This window comes from Aspergillus multicolor (genome assembly GCF_047715735.1).
Source record: "Aspergillus multicolor strain CBS 133.54 unplaced genomic scaffold BDW74scaffold_1, whole genome shotgun sequence".
In the NCBI taxonomy this organism is placed as follows: Eukaryota; Fungi; Ascomycota; class Eurotiomycetes; order Eurotiales; family Aspergillaceae; genus Aspergillus; species Aspergillus multicolor.
Genome location: NW_027395952.1, coordinates 1,071,822 through 1,097,720, shown reverse-complemented (window position 1 = coordinate 1,097,720; position 25,899 = coordinate 1,071,822). Strand labels below are relative to the sequence as shown.

The 25,899-nt window shown below is 51.8% G+C and overlaps 8 protein-coding genes across 8 annotated transcripts; 5 read left to right on the top strand and 3 right to left on the bottom strand.

Moving 5' to 3' along the window:
• Nucleotides 1–218: 218 nt before the first annotated feature.
• Nucleotides 219–1,856, top strand: zrfB (low-affinity Zn(2+) transporter ZRT2). The gene has a single exon (XM_073732611.1). The coding sequence runs from the start codon at nt 627–629 to the stop codon at nt 1,704–1,706; it is 1,080 nt and encodes a 359-aa protein (XP_073589627.1). The 5' UTR covers nt 219–626; the 3' UTR covers nt 1,707–1,856.
• A 264-nt stretch (nt 1,857–2,120) lies between these two features.
• On the bottom strand, nt 2,121–3,408 carry BDW74DRAFT_142049 (uncharacterized protein). Its single transcript, XM_073722655.1, has one exon. It carries the CDS (start codon nt 3,375–3,377, stop codon nt 2,274–2,276), a length of 1,104 nt encoding a protein of 367 aa, XP_073589626.1. The 5' UTR covers nt 3,378–3,408; the 3' UTR covers nt 2,121–2,273.
• A 5,845-nt stretch (nt 3,409–9,253) lies between these two features.
• On the top strand, nt 9,254–10,490 carry BDW74DRAFT_142041 (uncharacterized protein). The gene has a single exon (XM_073722654.1). The coding sequence runs from the start codon at nt 9,763–9,765 to the stop codon at nt 10,075–10,077; it is 315 nt and encodes a 104-aa protein (XP_073589624.1). The 5' UTR covers nt 9,254–9,762; the 3' UTR covers nt 10,078–10,490.
• Nucleotides 9,285–9,540, top strand: BDW74DRAFT_172357 (uncharacterized protein; the record flags this gene model as incomplete). Its single annotated transcript, XM_073727514.1, has 2 exons — nt 9,285–9,375; nt 9,431–9,540. 2 exons carry the CDS (start codon nt 9,285–9,287, stop codon nt 9,538–9,540), a joined length of 201 nt encoding a protein of 66 aa, XP_073589625.1.
• A 1,213-nt stretch (nt 10,491–11,703) lies between the features above and the next one.
• Nucleotides 11,704–13,455, bottom strand: BDW74DRAFT_3554 (G1/S-specific cyclin). The gene is made up of 2 exons (XM_073732602.1): nt 13,045–13,455; nt 11,704–12,986 (listed from the first exon to the last, which is right to left on the bottom strand). Exons 1-2 carry the CDS (start codon nt 13,255–13,257, stop codon nt 11,940–11,942), a joined length of 1,260 nt encoding a protein of 419 aa, XP_073589623.1. The 5' UTR covers nt 13,258–13,455; the 3' UTR covers nt 11,704–11,939.
• Nucleotides 13,456–14,059: 604 nt separating this feature from the next.
• On the bottom strand, nt 14,060–14,731 carry BDW74DRAFT_142040 (uncharacterized protein; the record flags this gene model as incomplete). Its single annotated transcript, XM_073722653.1, has 1 exon — nt 14,060–14,731. A coding segment is annotated over one exon (474 nt), but the record flags the coding sequence as incomplete, so codon positions are not given.
• Nucleotides 14,732–19,520: 4,789 nt separating this feature from the next.
• On the top strand, nt 19,521–20,445 carry BDW74DRAFT_3493 (uncharacterized protein). Its single transcript, XM_073732586.1, has one exon. The coding sequence runs from the start codon at nt 19,729–19,731 to the stop codon at nt 20,242–20,244; it is 516 nt and encodes a 171-aa protein (XP_073589621.1). The 5' UTR covers nt 19,521–19,728; the 3' UTR covers nt 20,245–20,445.
• Nucleotides 20,446–22,536: 2,091 nt separating this feature from the next.
• ura7 (small subunit rRNA maturation protein UTP4) lies at nt 22,537–25,898 on the top strand. The gene is made up of 3 exons (XM_073732554.1): nt 22,537–23,810; nt 23,861–24,093; nt 24,159–25,898. The coding sequence occupies exons 1-3, from the start codon at nt 22,754–22,756 to the stop codon at nt 25,650–25,652; spliced, it is 2,784 nt and encodes a 927-aa protein (XP_073589620.1). The 5' UTR covers nt 22,537–22,753; the 3' UTR covers nt 25,653–25,898.
• The last annotated feature ends 1 nt before the right edge of the window (nt 25,899 follows it).

Below are 25,899 nucleotides of genomic sequence, written 5' to 3'. Positions count from 1 at the left end.
TCCTCTCCCCCGCCTTCTCTGCAATTCGCATGTATTTGCTACCTTGGAACTCGTACAGTTACCACAGGTCTTCTAGCTAACGAAGCGAGCCGTTCCTTCCAAAGTATTCTTTGACACAGTCCTTACTTTTTGTGGTCTGTTCTGCGCAGTGCTTGAGCAATCGTGTTACATCCCTCGAGCCACCACCACGAAGGTCCTCACGCTAGATCCTGTTCGCCCACCTTTCACGTCAGCCTGGGACTCTTGATAGGCCTAGCAGTCTCCAAGGACGTCAAGGAGCACCACTTCTGCGGACATTTCCTCTTGAGGCGCGATATCCGTGCGTGGGGGGTAATTTTATAAGACGTATAAGAAGCACACGACAAGAAAATTCAAGAATTCCAAGCGTACCAAGCATACCGATCTTGCGCAAGGGACTTGGCCTCAATTCCACGTGGTTGACATTTGGCCGGCATTGCATTCTGTCCGCCATTTGATAGCTTTTACGGGGTCAATCTGCATTGGGAGACTCAATTTGGCTCTTTTTGACCCGTTTTTGTCCAATATTTGTGACGTCTCAAACGAGGCCGGTGCTCTGTCCATCCGCTGTGCAACAGATAGGGTCGATCTTTCCCTATCAAGCCAAGATGAATCCCATCCACGCTCTTCTTCGACGAGCCGAAGATGGTTCTCTTCCCACCTGTGAGACGGGTAATGAGTATGACGGGCGCATGGGCGTCCGCATCTCCTCGATCTTCGTGATCATGGTCGGCTCCGCCTTTGGCGCCTTATTCCCTGTCTTTGCGAGCAGGTTTCAGAACTCCAGAGTCCCTGGCTGGGCTTTTTTCATCGCCAAGTACTTCGGTTCTGGAGTCATCATCGCCACAGCCTTCATTCACCTGCTGGGCCCTGCGGAGGAAGCTCTTCGAAATGAGTGTCTCAGTGGTCCCATCACTGATTATTCATGGGCGGAAGGAATCATCCTTATGACCATTGTGGTTTTGTTCTTTGTCGAAATGATGGTTATTCGGTTCTCACGCTTTGGTTCGGGTCACAGTCACGACGATGATTCTCACAGCGACCACTCCCATGGTCATAGTCACCACGGTGAGCTCAAGGGTACCGAGCTTGCATCAAACGACGTAAACCATCATATGCCTGGCGAGGATCACCTTGGCCATACTCGAGAGCATCGAGACCTCGAGCTAGCCGATAAGGGTGTCGACCTTGAAGAGTACATGGCTCAGCTGACGTCCGTTTTCATCCTGGAATTCGGTATTATCTTCCACTCGGTTTTCATCGGCTTAACCCTGGCAGTGTCGGGGTCTGAATTCACAACTTTATATATCGTCTTGGTCTTCCACCAAACTTTCGAAGGTCTGGGTCTGGGTTCCCGACTGGCTACGATCCCATGGCCCCGCTCAAAACGATGGACCCCTTACTTCCTTGGCCTGGGATTTGCGATTTCCACTCCCATCGCCATTGCCATTGGTCTGGGCGTCCGCCAGTCGTACCCTCCTGAAGGCTACACCACTCTTATTGTCAATGGGGTGTTCGATTCAATCTCAGCCGGTATCTTGATCTACACTGCTCTTGTCGAGCTGATGGCCCACGAATTCATGTTCAGCACATCGATGCGCAAGGCGCCGCTCAAGGAAGTCCTTGCCGCGTTTGCGCTTTTGTGTCTGGGCGCCCTCTTGATGGCGCTTCTCGGAAAATGGGCTTGATTTTTTTGTACTTAGAATGAACTTTACCATCTACCTCTGCTGGTCGGAATGTGTATATATACGGGGTTATATCTAGATGGTTGGGACTTTTGTTTAAATGTTCGTCTTACCTTTCTTGATGGTCCTAATGAAAGATGTTATGACTATTAATCTACAGAATATCTATCGTAATTATTGTATGGAGTACTTCCAGCTTCGTAAATGCGAGTTTGCGGGGGGTTCGAAGGTTGAGGAATATATATATATATATATATCTGCTTCGCACCCCACGTATTTTACGGACTGCGACCCCCACCATCGTGTATAATGCAAGAACTCTTGCAAAGAAAACTGTTCGAAACTAAATAACAAGTGGGAATATGTTCGTGCTGCCTCCTCCATAGGACGCGGAAATGTTCGATACGCCCCTTGTAAATTTGAACCATGATTGACAAACGAACATGAATATTCAAGTCGCTATATGCTGGGTATCATAGCCTGTATATTTAGTCCTCTATCTATATACAAATCTGCAGAATCTATAACATCGTGCGGGAAAAGCGCGGAGAGCATAGAATCAGCCGCCACTCAGTCCATCGCATCCAGCTTATTCTCCTCAACCGCCTCATGCTCCGAAACCAAAATCCCAACCATGCACTCACCCAAAATCGCATCCCAATTAACCCACGGATGGATCTCCAAAAACAGCTTCCCCGAATCCTTGCCTGCGCCCCTCAGCAGCTCACCCTTCCCACCGGGATGAAACGGCAGGTAAGGACTGATATTGTATACCTTCCCCTGGTAACTCGTCCACGCGTCCATTCCCTTCCGCCCATTCTGGACCTTTAGCATAGACGGCGTCACTTTCAGCAGGGTGGGTGGGAGGCTCGCGCCGCGGAGCTTGTGGTTCGGGTTCGAGGTGAGCGCAGCCCAGTCAAGGGGGGAAAAGCCTGGTTCGAGGACGGCGCGCTGCGAGGGCTGTTTGGCGGGTGTGAGGGTGACTTTGTTCGGGGACAGGGAGTTACTGGTCGTGCTGGCGCCAGGGCGCATGCCGGGGGGTACGCGGAGGGATGATGCGGCTGATGGGGGTGGGGCGAGGGTGCCGGCGCCGCTGTTTGGTCGTGGAGGAGGGAAACGGCCGGCCGGGGGAGCGAGGCGGGATTGTGGTTGCGGTCTTCGTTGATTCTGGAGACTTGGTGGTTGGAGGTGTGAGGGGGGCGGGGGAGGGGGCATCAAGGAGGAGTCGTTTGCGGCGGGCGGCTGCGGCTGCTTTGGTGTTGAGCTGGGGGGTGCCATTGGATTTGACTGCGCGGGAGTTGTTGACGATGGGCTCAGGATTGGTGATGAGTTCGTTGGCTGCTGTGTTGTATCTTGCTGCGCTTTCTGAGCTCTAACATTGTCCGTTTCGCCGTCGTCGAGCTGCAAAAAGGGGACGTCTAGGACCGGCGTAGGCGCGGTTGATATAGATGCTTTAGGCGTTGTCTGGGCCTCCTCAACAGGCTCACCCTTTGCTGCCGCTGGTTGCGACGTGCGCTCAATAATGGGAGAAGGCTCTTCATTATCCGCTTTTCCCTCTTTCTCCTCGGGGGTGGATTCGGCGACAGGTGGCTCGGGGAACCAGCTCGCGGGCGGATGGCGATAAAGGAGGAAGCATGTAGTCGCAACGACTATGGCGACGCCTACCCAGCCCATGACGGGCAAGTAGAAGCAATAAACGGGGTGATCTGGAGGTGTGTAATGTTCTAGGTCTGACGATAATTGACGATTTAAAATAGCAACGGGTGGCCCGTGCTTAAGTACATCTCAGTCCAGGCTTGACCACTTATCAATCACTCGTTGTCATCTAGTCTTTCTGCTGGATGGAGAGCTAGCTCTTGTTTGGTGTTCTCTTACTCTAGAGTCAGTAGTATAGTTACAGGATAAAAAAAAGCACATAAACTGGACCAGGTTCCTCTTGTTCAACGACATTACTGCATCACGTGACTTCGCGATAAAGCGCGTTCCTCCGATAAAGCATGGAGACAACAGCGCGCCACGCGTCCAGATGTCCTCATGGATCCTCTTGAGCCCATTTTGAGTGGGCTAAACACCGCTCAGAAAACCGCCGTCACCTCATCGGCCTCAATTCTCCAAGTTCTTGCTCCTCCCGGCTCAGGGAAGACCAAAACGTTGACCTCGCGCGTCGCGTATCTCCTCGCCCATAATGGGTACCGCCCGCAAGATGTCATCTGCTGCACTTTTACCATCAAAGCCAGCCGGGAGATGCGAGAGCGGCTGGGTAAACTTGTAGGTGATCAAGTGCAGCGGAGGCTCATTCTAGGGACGTTTCACTCGATTTGTCGACGGTATTTGGTGACATATGGGCATTTGATAGGGCTGAAGAAAGGGTTTGGGATTGCGGACTCCGGAGATTCGCTGGCGATTATACGGGTTGGTATTCGGTTTACTATGATGAAGGATGGCACTGATTTGCTGATAAAATGTAGAGAATCGTGAAGCGGCTACAGCTCGGAATCCAACCCAATACAGCAAGATCTCGGATATCGCACCAGAAAGCGCACGGCGTATCTCCCGATGAAGTGGCATCGAAGTATAATAAGGAAAACAAGATCCTGGAGCACCAGGAGTTTGTTCAAGTATACCGAGAATATGAGATGGAGCTGGAGACGTCAAATCTGCTAGACTACGATGATTTACTACTACGATGCGCGACGCTACTGAGAGAACATCCACAGTGCGTGTCGAATGTGCAGGTGGTCTTGGTTGATGAGTTCCAGGATACAAATCAAATCCAGTACGAACTGATGAACCTTCTTGCGGCTCGGAACAGGCGCATCACGGTTGTTGGAGACCCAGATCAGAGCATCTACGGGTTTCGCTCAGCAGAAATAAAGAACCTTAAGCGGATGCAGCGACTATATAGCAATACGGAGGTCGTACTTCTAGAGGAAAATTATCGTTCCTCAGGTTCAATCCTCAAGTCGGCTCAAGATGTCATTGAGCAAGACTCATCAAGGCCGGCGAAGAAGTTGCAGCCAACCCACACCTTTGGCACACTGCCTGTATTGCGCAAGCTGCCTTCCGCTGAGGATGAAGCTCAGTGGCTCATGCTTGAGATCAAACGATGCATGGTTCTCACCGGGAAGCTATTGAACTACTCCGATTTCGTCATTCTACTTAGATCAGCCTCGCTGTCACGGCAGATAGAGTCGGCCATGGGAAAACATGGCATTCCCTATCGAATGGTCGGAGGCCTGAGATTCTTCGACCGAGTCGAGATCAAGCTTCTTCTAGACTACCTACGAGTCATCAGTCATCCCGATAACACGGAAGCGCTCCTGCGTATCATCAATGTTCCTTCGAGGAAAATCGGGGAGGAAACCATCAGGTTGCTAGTGAGCGGGGCTGAGAAAGCCAACAAATCCTTATGGGACTACATCAAGGATGTAGCGCAAGGCCGCAGGTCGACCGAGAAGGCTTTGTCGAAGCCTGCTAATCATGGGCTCTCCATCCTTGTCGGTCTAATCGAGTACTCCAGAGAAAAGCTCCGCCAGTGTCCCGATAAATCAGCTCCTCGAAAACTTCTAGAAATTGTGATGAAGAGGCTCAATTTCCGGGAGTTCCTTACGGCGACCTATGGAGCGAATGATGAAAATCGATGGGCCAACGTCGAGGAACTCATGACCCAAGCAGATGATACAACCGCCACCGAAGAGAATGCACAGGATGAGAGTCTGCCGGAAATTGAGGGCATTGCTCAACAGGAGGCCCACGCTGGTGAGGAAGCGCTGTCTCGATTCCTAGCGAACGTTGCTTTATCCACCGAAGTACAGCCGAAAGAAGGCGCTGAAGAAGAGGATCAGTCGCAAGAGAAGGTTACTATCTCGACAATCCATGCAGCGAAAGGTTTGGAGTGGCCTGTCGTGTTTGTACCGGCCGCGTATGAGGGTATAATTCCACATTCACGAGCAGAAGATTCAGACGAAGAGCGACGGTTGCTTTACGTGGCCATGACCAGAGCTCAAGCCCTGTTATACCTGAGCTATCCGCTTCGGCAGGCCCGAGACAACACGGAAACTAGTGTAACATCTTTTCTTCCGCAAGAATTGATCACCTCACGCATGCGTACGGTTGGACCGAGACTGGAAGAGAAGGTTGTGTTTGGAATTGCCGATATACTGCGTCGGGAACGCCCAACCGCTGCAGCTATGCTGGAAGGGCTCGATTCTCTCCCTTCCGTATACGACGACCGATGGACGGAGGATGGGCAAGAGGTGCCAGGCACGGTTATCCGGCGGGATGGTTCTCGGGCAACGGATGATGGACCATGCACCAAACGTCGTCGATATGACAATGAGCAATACTCGACAACCACGACCTTCACAACCATGTCCTCGACGTCCTTTACGATGACTGGCTCGAGTTTCATGGCGCCCACTACCATGTCCGGTTTCTCAACAGCCCGGGAGTATATAGCGACAACGACGCAGAAGCAGGAGTCGCCCGTGGAGGTAGAGTGCACGAGTAAACCAAAACCGACAGTTGCACTCAATCGTCCAGCGGCTTCCCAAAAGAGCATTGCGTCCTTTTTCGGCGGATCATCATCGAAGTCCACGCAGCAGACGAGGCTTGCCCAGCCTCCGCCTCCGCCTCCACAAAATCGCCAGGGTGCCATGGATCACCCTGGTAAGTCCAATGCCCAGCCATCGAACGCGATCCCATCGCAGTTTACCGGGCATCGACCAGGCCCCCCAACTCAACAATTTCGCCCGCCTCGCCCTGCTCTCGAACCTTCTGACCCGAACCGCTACACATGGTTGGCTGCATCATCGAAGCCGGCGGGCAAGGCAGATTCACTCTACGGTCAGGTGAATACCAGTATCAACTACAATAGTGACGGAGGGCGCAAGGAGTCTGTGACGAGCGAGGCGAAAGGCGGTGCAGGAGTAGGTCCAGGGGTAATGAGCGTCGGTGCCGGGGGTATGCGACCAGCGACCACGTTCCACACGACGACTATGTCAATGGTGCAGTCTCAGTCGGGACCTGCGAGGAGAACGCTGGGGATTCGGCGTAGTATGAACGGATGGGAAGAGAGGATGAAGAGAGAGGGCAAGTGAGCTATGAGGTATCACTTGGAGAGGGATGTGTCTCCCAAGTTTGGGCATTGCTGCTGGCATTTGGGCAGCAGTGCCTCATTGTCTTGTCTCTTGCATTGTCAGCTACCTAGCTATGGGCATGGTCATACAGAGTATGACGCAGGGCGCTGGTAGAGGTAGGCTGGTATGGCGGACGAGCCAGTGACTGGACAAAGCAGACAGGAAAATACCGCAATAGCCGACGGTAATCGATCTATGCGCCGGACCATACCGCTGGTATAGCGAGGTGCAGCCAACTCAATCTTACGAATCTAATGACGATCATTGAGCCAGCCTGAGTCTGAAAGTAAGTACTCTACGTAGGTAGACATCACAACCTCATTCCACATTCCAGTCACCGCTTCTCTGCTCTGTCCAACGCCCAAATCCTTCATCCAATCTCGAACTAATGGAGTAGTCAAAGTCTGGAACCTGTCCCTGAAACACGACAACTAAGACAGCTAGACAAGAACAGAACATTACCCCTTGACAATTCACTCGGTGTGGAGCCCCGAGATCTAAAATCAATGATTGTCACCGGCTAACCTGCATACCCGGCCTTCCACGTACGGAGTACGTATGGAGTATGGAGTAACTATGGAGAAGCCTGAAGGACCGAGCTAGCTAGGTACTCCACGTTGGAGCTGGTGAGTCCGTGCATTGGTGCATTGGTGCATTGGTCTGAGGCCTTGGATGGCTGGAGCATAGCGGAGCGGTGAGGAAGGACCATACGATGCTATGATCTTCGTCAAGGTTCAGGGTCATGCTGTGTTTTGGTCCTCGGTTACTCGAAGGGGTTGAGTTGAGAAACAGCTGCGTTGCCGTAGCACAGTCCTCCTTCGTCCGAATCGAAGGGGTGGCCGTAGATTCTCATCGTAAGAGAGGGAAAGCGTACCGAGTGGGAACGGCAAATAGTCTGGCCTCCGTACACAGAAGTGAAAGGCCATTATTCATTCCTCCAGATTTTAGACTCCAGGCTCCTGTCGCAGACTGGCAGGTTGGCAGGCAGGACGGTGTGCCTAAGCTTCATGCACGGAGTCCTCCGCAGTCCGTACCTTGTGTATCCGTACATTCTCCCGGAAGCTGGGGCTGGGGAAGAAAGGAGACGCCCACTGGAGTCGATGTCAGCCGGCATATTGAAGCCTGGATACCGTACCTTGAAGCTAGTCCAAAGTGAGGTAAGGCAGATTGAGCTCAGACTGAACCCAGACTAAGCGCCAGCGCCAGCGCCAGCGAGAGCTTGAGCGAGACTGGGATTGGGACTGAGTTGTTCGGAGTCCTATCCCGAGAATTTCCGTGTCACTGAGAAAAGCGAGGCGCGAGGTTGCTTTATCCCAACCTATATTTCCCGATACGAGGGTCTGGACTGGGCATTCCAGCCTCGTCGTGTGTGAGTCGTCAGCTGGGAGCTCGGCCGCCGCTGATGGCACCACGCAGGCCGTCAGGCTGGAGCCGAGTTATGCATGCGGTATCTTGTTGACGGCTGGCTCAATGCGGTTAGTGCACGTTATGTCATCAGGGGTCTGCTGCTAGGCTGCATTGGGCATGGCCTATAATTAGCTGGATGTCAGATGACCGTTGTATTGGCTGTAAATTACCGCAAATAGAACAGCTGCTAACCACTGATGGGGCCGAATCACAGTACTAGGCTGTAAAATACAATAGGGGGTCTGGACTGTGCTTCTGCTTCAGACTGGACACAACAAAGACAAAGACAAAACACAAGAGACTAGTCAAACAAGACAGTAGAAGAAATCAGAATCAGCCTCATCTTATCTCAATTGCCACAGTGGCGAGACATTTCAATCGACTCGGCTAAGCTGCTTCAAGGTCTCGACTGCCTTGTCCACCAGGCGATCGAGCGATCCCAGATTCCGGACCAGCACAGCGCATCCGGTTTGCCGCCTCGCCTTACAGAGAAGGAAAGGAAAGCAACGGAAGGCTCCTGAATATCCATCCCTGGAATGAGATGACGCTACGTCGACGCCTATCTCTTTCTGGCGAGCAACATGAATGATGCACTGATGCAGGCTGCTCTCTCCGTCCGGGGCCATCCAGCCAGCCGGATCGGTATAGTCTTAGCACGACTGCTAATTTGATTTATTGACACCCTCTAGTCCTCTTTCGTACAGCTTCGTCCTTGCTTCCGGGGAACATACAAAAGGCCTCCTTCGTCTCTTCTTACCTCTTTCTTCCCATCAACATCAGCTCATCAATCACTCTCAAAGACAGCCTTGCTATACTTCTTCACCCTTCTCACCCTCGCCCTCGCCCTCGCCCTATCTCACCCTCTCTGTTCAACCTCGAGCCTCAGTCTGCCCTGCCTGTGCCTTGCTCCGCCACGAACTGTCAATCTATATATACCGGGGTATAACTACTATATATACTCCTCAGGCTCCAGCTCTTCCCCAGACCGTTTAAACACAATCAATCCACTCTACCTCTGCAACAAAAAACCACCAACATGCCTACCAAAGTCAACGACTCAAATTCCGACCTGTCCAGCAATGGCAGCAGCAACGGTGACCAGGTCGTCGTTATTCCCAACATTCGAGGTACGCTCTACGCTGGCTTGACTCTCATAATCTTGCTGACATTCTCGTGCATCAGGGTCCAATGGTCCGCGAAAGTCACAACCCCCGGTCATCGTACACAACGGCGGCGGTCAGACGTATGACGAGACGAGGCCGTCTGACTGGGACAGACAGCGCTGGAAGTAGAGAACTATCCCTCTCTCTTCAACCTTCTCCTCTCCAGCTGCTGGCAGCTCGCGGACAGTCTACTTTACTCGAACGAACGCTCTAGCTCCGTCGGCTTCATTTCATACAAAAGTGAGGCGAGATTGGCGGTCCCAGTCCTAATTTCGGACTAGCCTGGGTCTAACCTCTTTCGACCTAGAGTGGACTGACCGCATTTCCCCCTGTACCATAATTATCGGCCTCATGATTCTCTTCATTTCTCAATCTTGTGGTCTGCATTGCATTGCATTGTATTTTATGTTTGTCCCCTTTCCTTTCCTTTCTCTCTTCAAGGCCGGGCCAAGGCCCAAGGGCCAAAGCACACGTGTTACCTCAAGAGTTCTGTCTCCCCAGGTTCACTTGAGCTTTGTTGCTTTCTTCCCCAGCCTTGGCCTGTCCTTGTTGTATATTAAACTTCAGTTTGCTTTTTTCTCCCTTCTTGTTCGGCATAGCGTGTGTGGGTGGTTATCTATTTTGTCTCGTTGCTATGTCATGTCGCTCCTTGATTCGTTGGCCTAATCTGATCCGGTCATCTCACCTCTGAACTGGAAAGAGACGCTTTCGCTCCTCGGAATCGCTGGGCTTGGCCACAGCTGGATCTGTGATCAGTCCATTCCCATACTTACGACCGCCTATCTCGCGTCATCTCCCCATGCCAGCTCTCAGACTACGATCTTCCTTCGTTGATCATTTCAGTCCAGACCATTGATCTGCGACGCACAACACCTCAACCCGTGAAGACCTGAGAAGACCTGAGAACGGGGATCAGGATCAGGATCAGATCAGGCCTTCGTTACGCTTATGACGAGTTATGTTTACTGCTACTACTACTACTACTGTACTATACCAGATTGCCACAGTCAACAGCCTGTCACTGCCCTAGAGATATATTTTCGGGTTAGCTATAATGAATACTACCATCTCGTCAACTATCTCTCACCGTCTTGACCATTAGTTCACTTAGTCGTAAATAACTGCTCCAAGTTAAAACTAAATAATTAGTTCGCTCGCTCTAATATATTCGGAGACCTATATTGCTACACCTCCAACCTCACAAAAAGACGGTGAAGAGAGCAAGACTCCGAAACCAATCAACCCACCAACCAACCAGTCAATGCTTACGCACTGCGCTTCTGTCATGTCATACACTACGGAGTACTACAGCTTACCAACGCCCTGCTAAGCTGCTTGTCCCTGCTACTGCTACCCCGGACATTCTCCGCTCCCGCCGGAGCTCTTATCTCCAGCATCCTTCACCGATTGTCAACGCCAGGACCACTGAGGTATGCAAGGTAATGCCCACAACTCTACTCCGGCATTCCAATGGACGGGTAACCTGCCCCGTCTATACGTCCAGGTATGCGAACTAGCCGCGCAGTGCGCACTGACCGGGCGCTGAGTTGGCAGGTGAGGTAAGGTATGCACGCAGGAGAACTAACCCATACGCCGAGATATCGAGTCGGGTTTATTAACTTCTGGACGGGCGGAGAGGATCAGGTGAGGTGCACGGATTGAAGATGACATATATATTTACGGCTACGATGCGACTGGACGAAGACTACGAGTGATTGAAATCAAACGCGAGAATGGAAAAGATAATAAATCGTCTTTTCAATGGAACGACTAAATCGTCCGAGATGGGGTGCTAGCTAGCGGTCATCTGTAGGTAGGTATGTTGTATGCAGCAACGTTGGGCAACAGGTAGCCCTCTCGTCCCCTTTCTCACGGAAACTGGATTGTCCTTCTTGGGATCCATCTCCTAAGACTGGGGCGGGAATGATATTTTTTTGCTCGTTTTGTTGAGTAAATCCTGGTTTTGATGCTTTTTTTGGACGGAACATCCTTCCACCAACAAAGAACTGTGTCCATGCTTGATGGGCACATGAAGAGGTGATAAGGTGAAACCACATTAAAATCTTTAAAGTTCGTGTATTGGGGTAATGGGATGGGAAGGGTAAGGGGTGGGGCGGGGCGAAGAGGAGAAAGGTAGAAGCGAAATCAGGAGCTGGGTGTCCGCGTCATCTATCTAGACGGAAGCGGGCCCTTGAAACTCCAATGGGAATCAAAAGAACAATAAATTTCAGGCAGTAGATGCAATCTGAACTCGAGATGCTCGCGCTTGCAATGCTAGATGTCAAGAATCAAATGGCAGGTAGATGCAACTTGGTACACCCAAGGTATGATATGTCACAACAAAAGGAGAGGGGTATGCATTTTTGCAGATAACAAAAGGAAAATGTAGTAAAATTTCCAGGTCTGTCCATGCAAGACAGCTAGGAACCACTCCAAAGGGTTCTATGTATGATAAACCAGAAGGGCTAATATTGCACCAAATATGCGACGAAAGCTAGACACCATCAAAAGGGCCAAGGCTTAGCAGCCTAGTACCCAGTGGTGAAGCTCATTTGGGGTGCGAGGTATTGTTGTTGCGTGGCATAGGCAGGGTCCTGATGGTAAGGATTATGCGTCATATAAGGCACGCTAGGCGAAGGTGTTGGCGACGGTGAGCAAGCGCTGGGCACCGGTACTACCTTGACGTAGTCCGCATTGCCATTGACAAAGCCTTCGTTTTCGGGGGTAATTGGCGGCGTGATGTATCCGTGAGGCATGTTGGTGGGATGAGGAGCCTTCTGGGGAGTAGCAGGCCCGATTTCTCCTTCGTATGGTTTGGATTCAGAGTTGACAACGACGGATGGAGGGCTGGGCGGTGTGTAGCTGGCGATGGAAGCCTGGCGTGCGAGGAACTGCTCAAGGATCTTGGAGACGCGGGAGTAATGGGACGACGAGTACTTTCTCGCGAGCACTTGAGACGGCTGGTGAAGTTGCTGTGACAAGCCAACCAGTGTCATCGAGTCATACTGCGAGGCCCAATCTGTGTGACGAGGCTGAGGGCGGTTGAGGATGCAGCGTGATAAAGCGAGGGAGGCCCTGGCGAGATCGGAAGACGGCTTTGACACGAATTCACGGTGGAATAATGAGACTTCCGCAATGTAAAGCGCAAGATGTTCCACCTCTGGATCATATGGGGTGTCCAAGACTGCTGTCTGGAGGAAGCTGTCGACGGTTGGGTGTCCGATCGTCCACCCGAGGGTTTGCAGAACATGCCATTCCATCTGAATGAACATGTCATCGTCGTATAGAGAGCAGCACATTGACTTGAGTTCACGGATAGTAGGCACACGATCCTTCTTGTCACCGTATTTGGCGGCAATCAGGAGGGCTGCACAGCCGACTAGCTGGTAGTGTCTCTTGTAGACAACACGCTTGGAGCAGTATCTGTCGAGGAGGTTGACGGTCAAGAAGAGGGTCGACGGCAGCAATTGGAAGGCAGTGTGAGCCTCGATCAGAAAATCAAGGAGGTAAGGACGCATGAACCATTGAATTTCGGTCTGGATGTCAATGGACTCAACATCAGGAAGGGTCGAAGCCTATGCATGACACAAGTTTGTTAGCCATGATCACGTGGAACACTGAAGGGTGACGAACATCCATGTCCAGCATGTGTGCCAGAATGTCTTCACGGTATCCCTCACTCGTGACCCGAGACAGCTCATCGGCGATGGCATATTGACGCTCGCGGGCGATCAATTTGGCATGCTCCTTTGGATCCATCCGCGGGACAGTATAGTCGTCATATGATTCGACGAAGTACGAGTCACAGGGCTGGTAGCTCGAGGTAGGGCGTTTGTGGTAAGCCATTCTGTCGAACTGGATCGGATATCGAAATGAAGATTGAAGGAGTGGACCTGAAGACCACGGTGTCTTGCAGGAAACGACGGAATTAAGAGAGCGACAGTCGTCAGATTAGGTGTTGATTAAGGAGCGGAATTAGTTGGTGAATATTAAAGAATGGCCAGTAGGAAGACAATAATCTCAAAACTGGGAAGACGGCGAGCCAAAGGCGAAGAAGCTTTGACAGGGCGGCTAGAGCTAAACGAGAGACTGGATTAGTGTCTGAAATCAAAGTTTTTTTTTTTTTTTAAAAAAAAGAGAAAGTAACAAAAGACCCCGAGTGAATAAAGTAGAGGGAACGAGAGTTGAAGCTGGAAAGAGAACGATGCACTCTGATATAAGGGAACGAACCCCTTGGGTTCTAGAGTACTAACCCAGAGAGAAGGCCTTCGGGCAAAGGGCACCATGCAACCCTTACCGTGACGGCGTGTCTGGCATCTAGGTAAGACGCAGGGGTGATCCGTCAAGCTTGAATCTGGAGGAGACTAGTTCGAAAGGCGAAGGACGACTGAACGTCTTCACCCTAGGAACTAGTATGGGCCTTGAGTGTTCCGGAATGTGGAACAGGAGTACAGGCTCGAGCCCTATGAAGGGGTAGGGATATTGTCAGGGGGGAGATCAGGATGCAGCAACGCTCACAACGTACAGATTGCAATTCAGCGTTTTGCTAAGCGTCTTGTACAAGATTAAAGTGATTCGTAGGATAGAAAGCTGCGGTATGTCGAAATCCACATCAAAGGGATCCGGTAAGGTCGAGTCCGATCGGTGTGAATTCGAATGGAAACTGTTCCTGAACACGCCAAAAGAAACAGTTAGCCAGCTAATCCTAAACCTTCACTTCAGCCTATTCTTCAGATCCTCTCGATAGACCAGTATGAGCAAGAGTCCCCGGTATGTGACGGGTGCGTTGGATCGTCCTCTAAAACATGCATCGAGGGGAAGACGATAACCCCTAATTCTCACCACAACGGACATGCGAATTTGTTCCTTATATCATCAAGAGCTGTCCATGCAACAAGTCCGTACAGAGATACAGTATCTCTGGGATTCTCGTTGTTTTGTACACTCCCCCGCAACCCCAGCCCATTATGGCTCGCCCTCATATATTGTTCCATCACCCCCACTGACCGGTAGTTTTTTTTTTTTGACCAAAAACGTCGGTTGAGACTGAGGCACGGTGTCATTCGGACATCGGACTGTGGTTCTTCGAGTACCCTGACGCATACGAATGTTGAATCCGCTGAACTGCAGCTCGCAGGAACGCAATGAACTCGACTTGAGGGAGACTGTTTGTTCGATTGTCCGACTGTTGAAGAGGACCGAAGGACCGTGGGTTTATACCATAGGTCGAGGTTCTCGTGCTCCGATTGGCATCCGAAGGCTCTGGGTTGAATGACATGGGACGAAAAGAAAAAAAAAAAAAAGCTTACCTTCCAGCAAATCACAACCGCGAGAGAATCGTGTACACACGAAAGAAGCGTTGTCCAGGGGAATAATGAAAAAGAAATCAAAAAGACCCTTCTCGTTGCTCTTCTAACCGGCAGAAGCTGAATCAGGGGATTCCAACCGACGATGCCACGGATTGACTTCGACTGTCAGACAGGGGGAGGGTCGCCGTTTGAGTTAACAAACGTCGAGAGGGGAAGCGTCAAAGCAGGAGCTGACGGACACGGCTCGACTGGAGAGCTGGTGCAGCGGGTGCAGGATTTGGTCGACTGGCAGAGCGTCGTCAACTGTATCTCTAAACCTGAGGACCAAGTCTCAATCTCTCCGGAGGAATTGACCACGAAGGGGGAGGAGAGACGAAGGGGAGGAAGGGAGAGGACACGAAGATAGAAGGAGAAGGAGGAGAGAAGAATTAGGAGGAGTAGCTTCTCTCTCCAGGCGGGTGTAGGGGAAGAAAAGAAAAGAAGAAGAGAGTCGAAGGGGAACGAGGCGGAGATACAAGGCCTCTGGGCCGGCTGAAGTGACGGCTCTCCTGTATGGAGGCGTAATTTGGATACCGTATTGTAATGTGCACACTTGGAGTCTCTTTGCTAATCTGTGCTAACGCGGTTTCAGTTTGGCTGGTCTAGATACACTCATACGCCAGTCACCTCTGATTGCTCCCTAGAGCGCTGTTTCGTAGTTGAAACAGTTCAGTGCAATGTACAGCCGATATTCTTCAGCAAGCCAACGACTGGCCATGGCCGACGGTGAAGAATGGCCAGATGTTGACAATGGTATTACTGGGTCTCACTGCAAGTTCAATTGAGACTACCCCGTACGGAGTACCTAACGTGGTGACGACTCTAGAATGTGGGCTAGGAGTACAGTGATAGGCACTCCTTTTCCAGAACCTCGCAGTCTCGTATGGGCGAGCCAATTTGTTAGGCGGCCTGAGCCCGCGGTCTCTCCTTACTGGAAACGCGAAAGTCAATAGACTGTGCCTAGCATTGAATAAGCCCTGTCGACACTGTTTGTCTTTTAATATCTGGACTAGGTTGCTCTTTAACCACTTCTCTCTTCTCATATTTCTAATATTGACCAGTTCACTGGGAGTCTGAGTAGGAGGGGTCGATGTATCTAATTATAATAATTCAGATAATCAGTAAAATTGACTTCCCTGATCCAAGATAACCTTTCTGACGTTGCAGCCCCCCTTCTGGTTGTGCAGGGAAACGACTGGCCCTTGATGGATGTAAAGCTGCCGGCGTCCAGCACCCGCGTTCTGATGGTGGGCGCCTGAGTGGGGAGATCTCCTCTCCAACCTCCTCCCGGAACACCTCGGCTCCTTGGCGCTCTCACTTTTATTGTCCTCCGCTTGACTCGTGTATTTCCAGTCGGTAATTTCTAGATCCTTTGGGCCTTCCATACTATCAGCCGCGTCGCTAACTTATCCACACTTGGTAGGTCAGCACTGGGGCGTATAGTGTCAGTAATCTGCTTGAACGTCTCCGCCAGCCTTGGTCGATTTTGCGCCGTCTCAAGCCGTAATTTAGACATCACCCTGCAGTGAGCTGTCGATGTCTTGAAGGAAACAGCCCCTCGAACGAGCAACAAACGCAATAACGCATCCTTATCTTGAGCTTCGACCGAGCCGAACTGTCAATTTCTTGTTGATTGGCTTTGCATGCGTCCAAACCCGCAAGCCCGGCGGATCTATGCTCATTGCCCGCATATCATAAGGTCGAACTGCGATTCGACGACGACTTTACGACATACGCCTGATTTGCACGCTCAATTTACTTTCAGCTGACGTTTGCATTTGTCCCGCGGCCTGTATTCGTCAAGCATAGGTATACATCCGATGGCAATAGTGGTTCGCGACTGTTTCGTCTATCTGTGCGGAGTTCTCCGCACTGCTTTCTCAGTGCTGAACATACATACTTCGGGGTCTTCGGGGTCGATTTTGCCTCTGGTGGCTGATATTCTTTGTCCTGGACCCGCCCTTAAACCAGGATATCCAACACCATTGAACCCCGGTCTGATCGCAGAATGCTCGGTACGATGTATGACGACTACTGTTTATGCTTCCGTAGAACTGTGTCGCGCTCACCTTCCCAAACTCTCGCTGTTTCTATCTATGACCGCACGAACGTCTCAGTCCACCTGTATTCAAACATAGCCCCAAAAGCGTAAGCTGACTGAAGAAGCTATTATGCCTATTCTGGACAACACGCGACACTTCCTCGTTCGCGAAACCCCACTTATGAATCAGGGCACAGCATGGCTGCCATCATATCAATTTGATTCTCTCACCAGGAAGCAGAGAGCAATGCAAGAAACCAGGATCTTCCTGATCATCGTTCTGAATCCTGATGACCCAAAAGTTCGGAAGAGGCTGATGTGGCTGACGGATTGCTTGTCAGTTTCTTCGCCGATCTCAAGAAACGACTCCATATCACTATGGTGCACTCTCAATCTCCGTCCGGACTCCGGACTACGGGACGTATACTACTGTATAGCGTCAGGAGCTCATGACCATCATCATTGAACATGATTCAATGTTGCTTACAACCCCTGTGTTTTTTACTATTGAAGCTTCCTCGAACTCTTGGCCTTCCTTGCTTTGGGAAAATCTCAACACCAGCAGCAGCTCACTTTTGTTTCATACCTAGCCCAGGAAACCACTAGCTTTCCACCAGCACAAATAGTGAGGTTCTCGGCCCCAGAAGAACAACCTAGATACACGGCAACTGCTACTCCGTACGATGCGTTGCCTGATTGCGACCCGGCTTTCCTGGATAAAGGGGGCTTACTCATCACATACTACTGACGAACTAAGGGCGCAGGGGCAAGCAATCAAACAAGTCGAAGGAACATGGACGTCCCCCAAGCCTCCAATATTAATTTCCAGGTTATATCGCGTTAGTGACTCGTATTCGTGGATGATGTGAGACCCGACCAGGCCAGGCTGGCTAGCACGAACCGAACAGCGAACGCGACTCCAGCCATTATTGCATGATCGCAAGCCCTTTGCTGCAGGGGCTGGATATCAAACGAATGTCTCCTTGCGGGTTGCAACTGTCCCTGCAGTGCGCAGCAGTGGCCCAACTCTAGCCATACTGTTGCCCCAGACTCCCAATGATTCATTGCAGCTGCCTTTCGACTACGCTGTGCTTGCGTACTTTGCAGTTTGCACTGCGTTTTCGGTACTTGCGATTCGCTTTAATTAACCTGAGGACAGAGCGACGTCTACTACTATAGGTATCTATATTTGGTTTGACAATGCCAATGAGGATCAGCGCCCGTGCTACGTTTCCATACTACTCCGTTGGTACCTAAATACCTGCAAGGATAGGCGAAGTAGGGACTTTTGTTTTGCGAATCCTCATTTCTCGATGGTTAATTGATACTAATACCCAAATACCCGGTCCCGACATCAATACTTGGATACTGTATAACTTGTATATACATACGATTTTCTACACCGCGTTCGGGGCTGGTCGTTAAGTACATACTTACTATACAAGCGCAACGAAACCCACTGCGGATCCTGCACGCTCAATTGTTCGAACGTCGGCCAAGGTTCCCTTCGAGCCCTCGACGCAATTTGACGTCGACGATGCGTTCGCAGCTCGCTCAACTGCCGATTTGCACGTATGACGAAAGCCAATTGCAAGTACCGAAGGCAATATCACTGGTTGTTCTTATCACTATTGTCGGATATTCAGGACCTCGAACCAATCCATATCCAACACACCATACGTACCAGATAAAGTCATGCCCGGAGCCGGAAGGAACGGGTTTCCAAGTTCTACGGTCCTAAGCCTACCAATTTTACGTACATTCTTATATAGGCCCTCCTCGGTTCGGCGTTCTGCAGGCAAAAAAATTCTCGAGGGTGGGCCGAGTGTAAAGTGGAAACCGGGAGAAGCACGGAGAGGCTCGAATAGGAAGGTTTCTAGAAGGTCTGCAGAAGCCACCTTTCCGTCTCTTTGGATCGGATCTCGAAATGGGTTTGACCCTGAAGTTTGAACTGATGTTCGACGCTCGTACTTTGAGTTTTTGATATATCGAGTCGCACCGATGCTTATTTGCTGCAGTGTGGTACTCGTCAGTCAGACGATAGTCGTTGCCACTTTGGAGATCATTTGCGCAGGTATGATGTGTTTTGTGATCGGTGTCTGGGTCCGAATTGGCCATGAATAATAGCTAATATAATGATTGCCATGGAGTGCTTTGTGCTTTATACAGAGCACATCTGCGGGCTCCGGTTACTGTACTCCGTACGGAACGTGCAAAATACTGGGCGGAGGTTAGTAACAGTAACGATGAACCGGCGATCCACTACGCTTTCCTAAAGTCGGGAGCGGTATAGTGATACGGTGTAGAATGGTGGACGACGAGAGATATCGGTGAGGCATGGATGAAGCTTTCTCTGCCTCGATGGGGTTCAGAGATCATTGAAGGCTCGATTCGAAGACCCTCGACGATATGGGCAGTACGCCGTACGCCGGTTGTATAGAATCAAAGTGAGGCTTACTGGAGTTCTGGCGAATGAGGATCATCGTAATGCCATCTGTGAGTTTGCCTCTGCTGGGTCTGTCTCTCCCATGTTCCAAGTCCCGAGGCCTCAATCCGGAGTCTCACTCCAGCCCTGGTTGCTGAGTTGAGGAACCCCTCCTCTGAAGAAGATTTTTTAGCCTCACCGAGACTGCGGAGAACTCAACCACGGATGAGGTTTTTGCAGCGTCTTGATGGTTTTGCTCGAGTTTGACAGCTCCAGATGGGTCACCAAAGTCTGGTTCACAAGACAGTTAGTATGTATCTGACAAAGTCCTTCAAAATACAAAGCTATACTCAATTACCAGTAACAAGCTAAATAGAATGAGAGCGGGCCCAGCCGTAGCGCAAATAAACGCCCCCACCATAACCCCATAGTCGGAGCCCCGTTGACGCTCAATCTCTCACAGAGAGAATGTCCCAGACTCCGGGAATTTGGTTCAGCGATGGATGCGTTATCAGTCGTACTGCATACGTCACATCGGGATTCGATTGAGGACTAGAAGGAACGACGGGACTTTTCTCGATCGCGTTGCTGATCAATTGATAGATAGATCCCATCCTGCAGTGCGCCCGGGGCTGCAATTCAATGCATGGACCAGATCCATGGCGTCATTGTTAACTCGCGTCCCACGTTTCGGACATTCGGCCTCGCCGTTCTGGGCTGGATCACTGAACATCTCATTAAAGTTCCAAGTTACAACACGCGACCCGCGAAGCGTTGCTTCCACTTTGGAATTTTGTTTAGACCGGCATCCAGAGTATGCCAGTCCTTCACTCAAGCCTCAGTGTCCTAGCCGAGCTGCATCGCGTCAATGCAGGGATGACATAACGACAGGCAATGCCCTGGCCCGGCCTGAAGCCTTATCCGCGGCCCCCTTGGCAGCCGACTCAGAAATGCCCTTTACGCGCGTTGATTCGAGGATCGCGTCAAAGTCAATCGCGCTTATTGCAAATCCGGCCTGAGTGTTCCCAGTTTTCGCGCATTTGCTCCAGGGGATCCCGGCTTGTGAATGTCGATTTCAAGGCACATCCTGGTCCATTAACCTGGAACGCGCAATCCTTCGCGCGCGCCGGTTCGCTCACCAAGCTGGAGCTCGTTGCTGTTAGCAGGGTAATATATCAATTTACTGTATCCATGTCTTGGGTTGCAGCTCGGTTCTTCAACTGAAGCGAGATGAGCTGAATTGCATCGCCTCATCGTCAGCCACCTCCTGAACCGAGGAGTGCATCTCAATTGTCTATCGTATCAATTCTGCTATCGCCTGACGGTTTTACCGACGGACTTTGGACTTGGTTTACTGTCACATGGTCTGTACTTTGGAGAGCTCTCGGGGATCGCTTCGACCTCGCGCGTCCCCATAAACCCTATCTTGAATCGAGCCGGGACCCGAATCCCATGCTGCATGAGGCCCATCTTTTACGAAGTCGCTTGCTTGGGCTTCGTACGCGACAGGCCGTCTCTGTGACCCTCACCTCGCCGTCGCTAAGGCTCATCGCTCGCGCAATGTTGATAAGGCCGTCACGCCCAGCTTGAGTAACTACAGACTGCTGAACCATATTGGGTACATGCCACTAGCTTTGAAATGCCATGAACAGATCTCCCGCGGGTGCGATGTTTGATTGGCGATTGGCAGCGCGAGATGTCGGCAAGCAACTATATATAGATGCCAATCTCGAGCACTTTGTTTAACCCGTTTTGTCGATCAAGACATGAAACTCTTATCGAGCTTAGCAAATAATTCAGCGAGACGTGCGTGGCAGCCGATCTATTCAACCATTCGCCGTGCAAATGCCTGTCGTGAGAGCCACCAAACGCATCTTTGTGGTCAGGGGCCGTAGAGAGTAGTACTGTTAATGGAACCGGGCATTGAGGGTAAAGGTTAGCACTTCGCAGCGACTACCTAGTATGGAACAGCCGCGGAGGCCTGACCCAAGGGCATGGTGGTAAAGCTCGCGCCAGGCTGATTCCAAACTGGCAGCAATGTGGCTCATCTCGAGGTACCCCGCACCGGCCCGACGATCGAGCCTCGTCGATTCAGCTGGCATTGCAAGCCTCAACCATCCGGCAACCCACCGGAATGATGTCGTTGCCACTCACACTGCTTTACGAATGTCGCTAAGAGAGTGTATGACTCTGTTCAGTCAATGACCGCGCTATGTCTCCTCTTTTAGCCTCTGCGATCTATGGTTGGGTGCAGAATAGACCCCGGGGGGGAATGATATCCCTGCAGTATCATGAAACCTCTTGCCCTATCAGGCCGTCCAGCTCTAACAGCGGCATATTTAGCCTGGATGGCACGCTGCGATGGCGGAATGGCGACTAGGGTCCGACTGACGTGGCAGCCCTTCAGGGAGCTCTTGAGACATGCTCAGACATCAGACGTGCAGTTGTCTGTCACGCTTCCTTCTCGAGACGGACTGAGATTCGCTCTGAAATGTCCGGATCAGTTTCCAATCTTACTAACTTCCCTGTTTTCACCAGTCCCTGAGCCTCCATCCCTGTAGGTCTTCTCTCAATACAGCCCCTACTCCGGAGTATGGTGGATGGGCGGGATACGGACCCGGGACCCAGAGTATGCTGCTTTGACTCGCGCCCACGAATCGCATGCCGCTTCATGCGATACCTAGGCTGCCGTTGCTCGTGCCTTGTGCTGTCAGAACGGAAGCTTATTATATGGTTGTGTACCGGACACAATGTAGCGAGCTGAACTGGTTGGCTGTCGCTGTCTGGCCGCTGCTTATCTTGTTCCACAGACGCCTATAGGTCAGGCGAATCCTGCTCTAAATTATCGGACGCTGTCTTATGCGAGTCATGCCCTCTAGGCTAGACATGGAGCCAACGCGGCGGGCGAGCTTGAGCTATGGGAGTCGTTCGTCTCGCGTAATGATACGGTGATGCTCGTTTCGTGCTATAACAGACAGACAGCTGTAGAGGAGACGCAAGACCATGTTAGCAGTGACATCGTGAGCATATTATAAGTTGCGATTGCCAAAGCATTCGCTGACTTATCTCGAGCACGATAGTCAGATTCAAAGATGGCGCCAATACTTCACCATGCCTGGCAAGTGTGCCTCTGCTATGGAGCTCGCTCGTGGTTTCAAATGTGTATTCTGTGCAAGAGAAGCGTAGAATGAATCGAGAAGACCAGACCACGGGTCCTCAGTATGAGGCAGGCACGTGACGTGGAGCTTCCGGTGGAACCTCCGCGGCGCTAAAATTTGTATCATGAAAAAAAAGAAGAACACCATCAAGTCCAGCAACGGACCGAGAAAAGCTCTCTTAAATCGCACCCTTCTAGTTTTCGACATCCGCGGAATGTCTGTATAGTGGTAGGCTCTTTGTTTGGAGCCACATTACCGCTTTTTCTCGCCACATATCACGCATACCGAGAGTGCGAACTCCGCAAACCGAGAGACGAGACGAGATCGAACCAACGATTTTAAAGGATCTTGACAAACAACATCACGCACAATGGATATCCACCGCTGCCGCTTCGTACCATACAACCCACAGGCAATCAATGCGCTCGCATTCTCCCACCCCCCGTCCCTCGAACTAGGCGGAAAGGGTGTGCCTACCCTCCGTCTCGCAGTGGGACGCGCGAACGGCGACGTTGAGATCTGGAATCCCGCGCGCGGCGCATGGTTTCAGGAGACAATCCTCCGCGGCGGAAAAGACCGGAGTATCGAGGGTCTTACCTGGACACTCGATCCGCCAGAACCAGGGCCAGACGGACAGGCGCTGCAAGCGGGTCGTCTGCGCCTTTTCAGCATCGGATACTCGACGACCGTAACGGAATGGGATCTGGAGCAGGGGCGGCCTAAGCGCCATTCCAGCGGGAACTACGGCGAGATGTGGTGCCTTGCTGCGCAGCCGCGGTGGCAGCCGGTCAAGGGGCGGGATAACAAGCCGATGCCGGCTAAGGAGGGGGAGTTTACGGGACAGCACCTGGCTGCCGGCTGTGCGGATGGGTCGATTGTGCTGCTGTCGACTGCGGACGATGACTTGAAGTTCATCCGAACTCTAAGGCCGTCAACGAAGAAGCCGCGCGTATTGAGCGTTACCTTCCAGAACCGGAATACAATTGTTGCGGGTTATGCGGATAGTTCGATTCGCGTGTTTGATATTCGAAACGGGCAGCTTCTGCGTACGATCAGTCTCGGCAAGGGTCCGACGGGTGGATCGAAGGAGTTGCTCGTTTGGTCGGTCAAGTGCCTGCCGGATGGAACTATCATTTCTGGCGACTCTGCGGGCGAAGTGAGGTTCTGGGATGCGAAGAACTACTCTCTTATTCAGCGGCTGCAGGGCCATTTGGCGGATACCCTCGATGTTGCAGTGAGTGCGGACGGCCAGACGGTTCTCAGCGGTGGTGCAGACCAGAGGACTGTTGTCTACAAGAAGAAGCCTGGAGAGAAGGGCGACAAGAGTAGCCGATGGGCAGAGGTCATGCATCGGAGATACCATACGCACGATGTAAAGACGTTCGCTGTCTACGAGACCAAGAACCTTAGCGTTGTGGTTTCTGGAGGTATGAACCCTCCCAGATCTTAAGCAGTCAACATTGGCTAATTCAAACAGGACCTGATGCTAGCCCCGTCGTTCTGCCTCTACGAGAATTTGGAAAAGAGCACCACCGCAACCTCCCAAGTCTTCCCCAAGTACCCCCAGTTGTTTCCGCGCCTTCCTCCCGGCTGGTAATGAGCTTCTGGGATAGAGAGGTCAACATCTGGCGGGTGTCTCGTGGCCCTGCCTCCGTGCACGATGTTCCCGAGGGACAGAGACATCGCCTGGTCGGGAAAGTTATGATTCAGGTACGGCTACTACACAGGGCAAGACCAAAAGGACACACCCATTCTAACTACCTTTCCACCTGCAGGGCGAAGAAAATATCACCTCCGCAGCCCTCTCCAACGACGGAAAGATACTCGTGATCGCTACAATCTCCAGCATCAAACTCTTCTCCGTACGCCGCCGCAAAGGCGATGAACGCGGCACCCTCCGCGTCCAGAAAATCGACACACCGGTTTCGATCTCTGAAGACGGTGCCCGCCTCGTCACAGTCTCCCCCGATAGCCGATGGCTCAGCATCGTCCGCCCCAACAGCGACATCTCTCTCGCCTGGATCCAACCTACCTCGTCCATACAAGAGAAGACCACGGTTCTCCCCAAGCTCGTGAAACTCTCCCGCGCGCCCCGCCACGTCCGCTTCGAGAACCTGGCGCACGGAAGCCTAGGCAACTACGAGCGGACAATCCGCTGCGTCGTCTTCTCACACAACAGCAAGATCCTCGCTACAGGCGACATCTCCGGCTGCATCGACACCTGGACGCTCGAAGCAGCAACCGAGCAAAGCAAACCCAGCAAAAACACATCTGAGTCTGACTCTGACGACTCGGATTCCGATGACGAAGACGACTCCCCCATCATCGAAGGCGAGCGCTGGCGAGCGATCGCCACAGACTCCCCCATCCCGCGTCTCAAGTCCACCGTCGCTCTCCTCTCCTTCCGCCCTACCCCTACCAACACCTCCCTCCTCACGAACGGCACAACACCCGAAGACTCAGAATCCCGCCTGATGGCCCTCACAACAGAACACCAGCTTGTCGAGATCGACGCCCGCGAGGGCAAGCTCTCCGAATGGTCGCGCCGCAACCCCAAGGCTTTCCTCCCCAGCGATTTCAAGGGCATCAGAGACCGCGCCATGGACTGTCTGTGGGACCTTTCTGACTCCCGCGAGCGCCTCTGGCTGTACGGCACCTCATGGCTCTGGATGTTCGACCTGAAGTACGATTTCCCATCAAACGAGGAACTCACCGAGGCTGCGACGGCAGAGGAAAATGCCGACGACGACAGGAAGCAGAAGCAGAAACAATCGCAGAAGCGCAAACGCGAGGCTGCAGATGAGAGCGTCCCCGGGAAGAAGAGCAAGAAGCAGCACAACTCCGGCGCGGGCAGTAAGATCCCGCTTGAGCACTCCGGTGTCCTGTTTGACTCCAAGGTCCGGACTTTCACTGGGCCTGATGCATCGCAGGCTGAGATTATCTCGCTTGAGGGTGAGAAGGAGCGTGATCACGAGGAAGAAGAGGAGGAGGAGGAGCAGGATGTTAACGATGCCCGTCTTGCGAAGCTGCGGAGGGAGAATGCGAACACCGGCGCAGATGGTACTTCGAAGGAGCTCGTCAAGTCCGAACCAGCGCGCCGATGGTGGTATACATACAAGTACCGCGGGATCCTGGGCATTGTACCCTTGAGTTCTAATGTTGATGATGAGTCTGCGGAGAACACTGAGTCTGGGTTAGAAGTCGCTGTCGTCGAGAGGCCGATGTGGGATGTTGATCTGCCAGACCGATATGTACGCGAATACGAGTAGAGAAGAAGGCCTGATACTTGCCTGCTTGCTTTTCTTCGGCCTCATTTTCTGTCCCATTTGCAACTGCACATACAGCACCCCTCCGTACCTTACCCAACGATGCTCGATGTCTGCGCTCCATGCTGTACTAAGACTCAGGACGATGACAGCTTGATTCATGTTATATTTACCAGTTCATCCCCTTGGCGCACCAGGATACATTACATTGCATAGTATAGATTCTGATTCTGATTCAATTCTAATCCCA

Excerpts from the sequence above, each read along its gene's own strand:
- zrfB (XM_073732611.1), top strand. The coding sequence starts at position 627 with ATGAATCCCATCCACGCTCTTCTTCGACGAGCCGAAGATGGTTCTCTT.
- BDW74DRAFT_142049 (XM_073722655.1), bottom strand. The coding sequence starts at position 3,377 with ATGGGCTGGGTAGGCGTCGCCATAGTCGTTGCGACTACATGCTTCCTC.
- BDW74DRAFT_142041 (XM_073722654.1), top strand. The coding sequence starts at position 9,763 with ATGATTCTCTTCATTTCTCAATCTTGTGGTCTGCATTGCATTGCATTG.
- BDW74DRAFT_3554 (XM_073732602.1), bottom strand. The coding sequence starts at position 13,257 with ATGGCTTACCACAAACGCCCTACCTCGAGCTACCAGCCCTGTGACTCG. Across the intron at positions 12,987-13,044 it reads CACACATGCTGGACATGGAT|GCTTCGACCCTTCCTGATGT; the intron begins GTTCGTCACCCT and ends TGTCATGCATAG.
- BDW74DRAFT_3493 (XM_073732586.1), top strand. The coding sequence starts at position 19,729 with ATGCGTTATCAGTCGTACTGCATACGTCACATCGGGATTCGATTGAGG.
- ura7 (XM_073732554.1), top strand. The coding sequence starts at position 22,754 with ATGGATATCCACCGCTGCCGCTTCGTACCATACAACCCACAGGCAATC. Across the intron at positions 23,811-23,860 it reads TAGCGTTGTGGTTTCTGGAG|GACCTGATGCTAGCCCCGTC; the intron begins GTATGAACCCTC and ends TAATTCAAACAG. Across the intron at positions 24,094-24,158 it reads TCGGGAAAGTTATGATTCAG|GGCGAAGAAAATATCACCTC; the intron begins GTACGGCTACTA and ends TTCCACCTGCAG.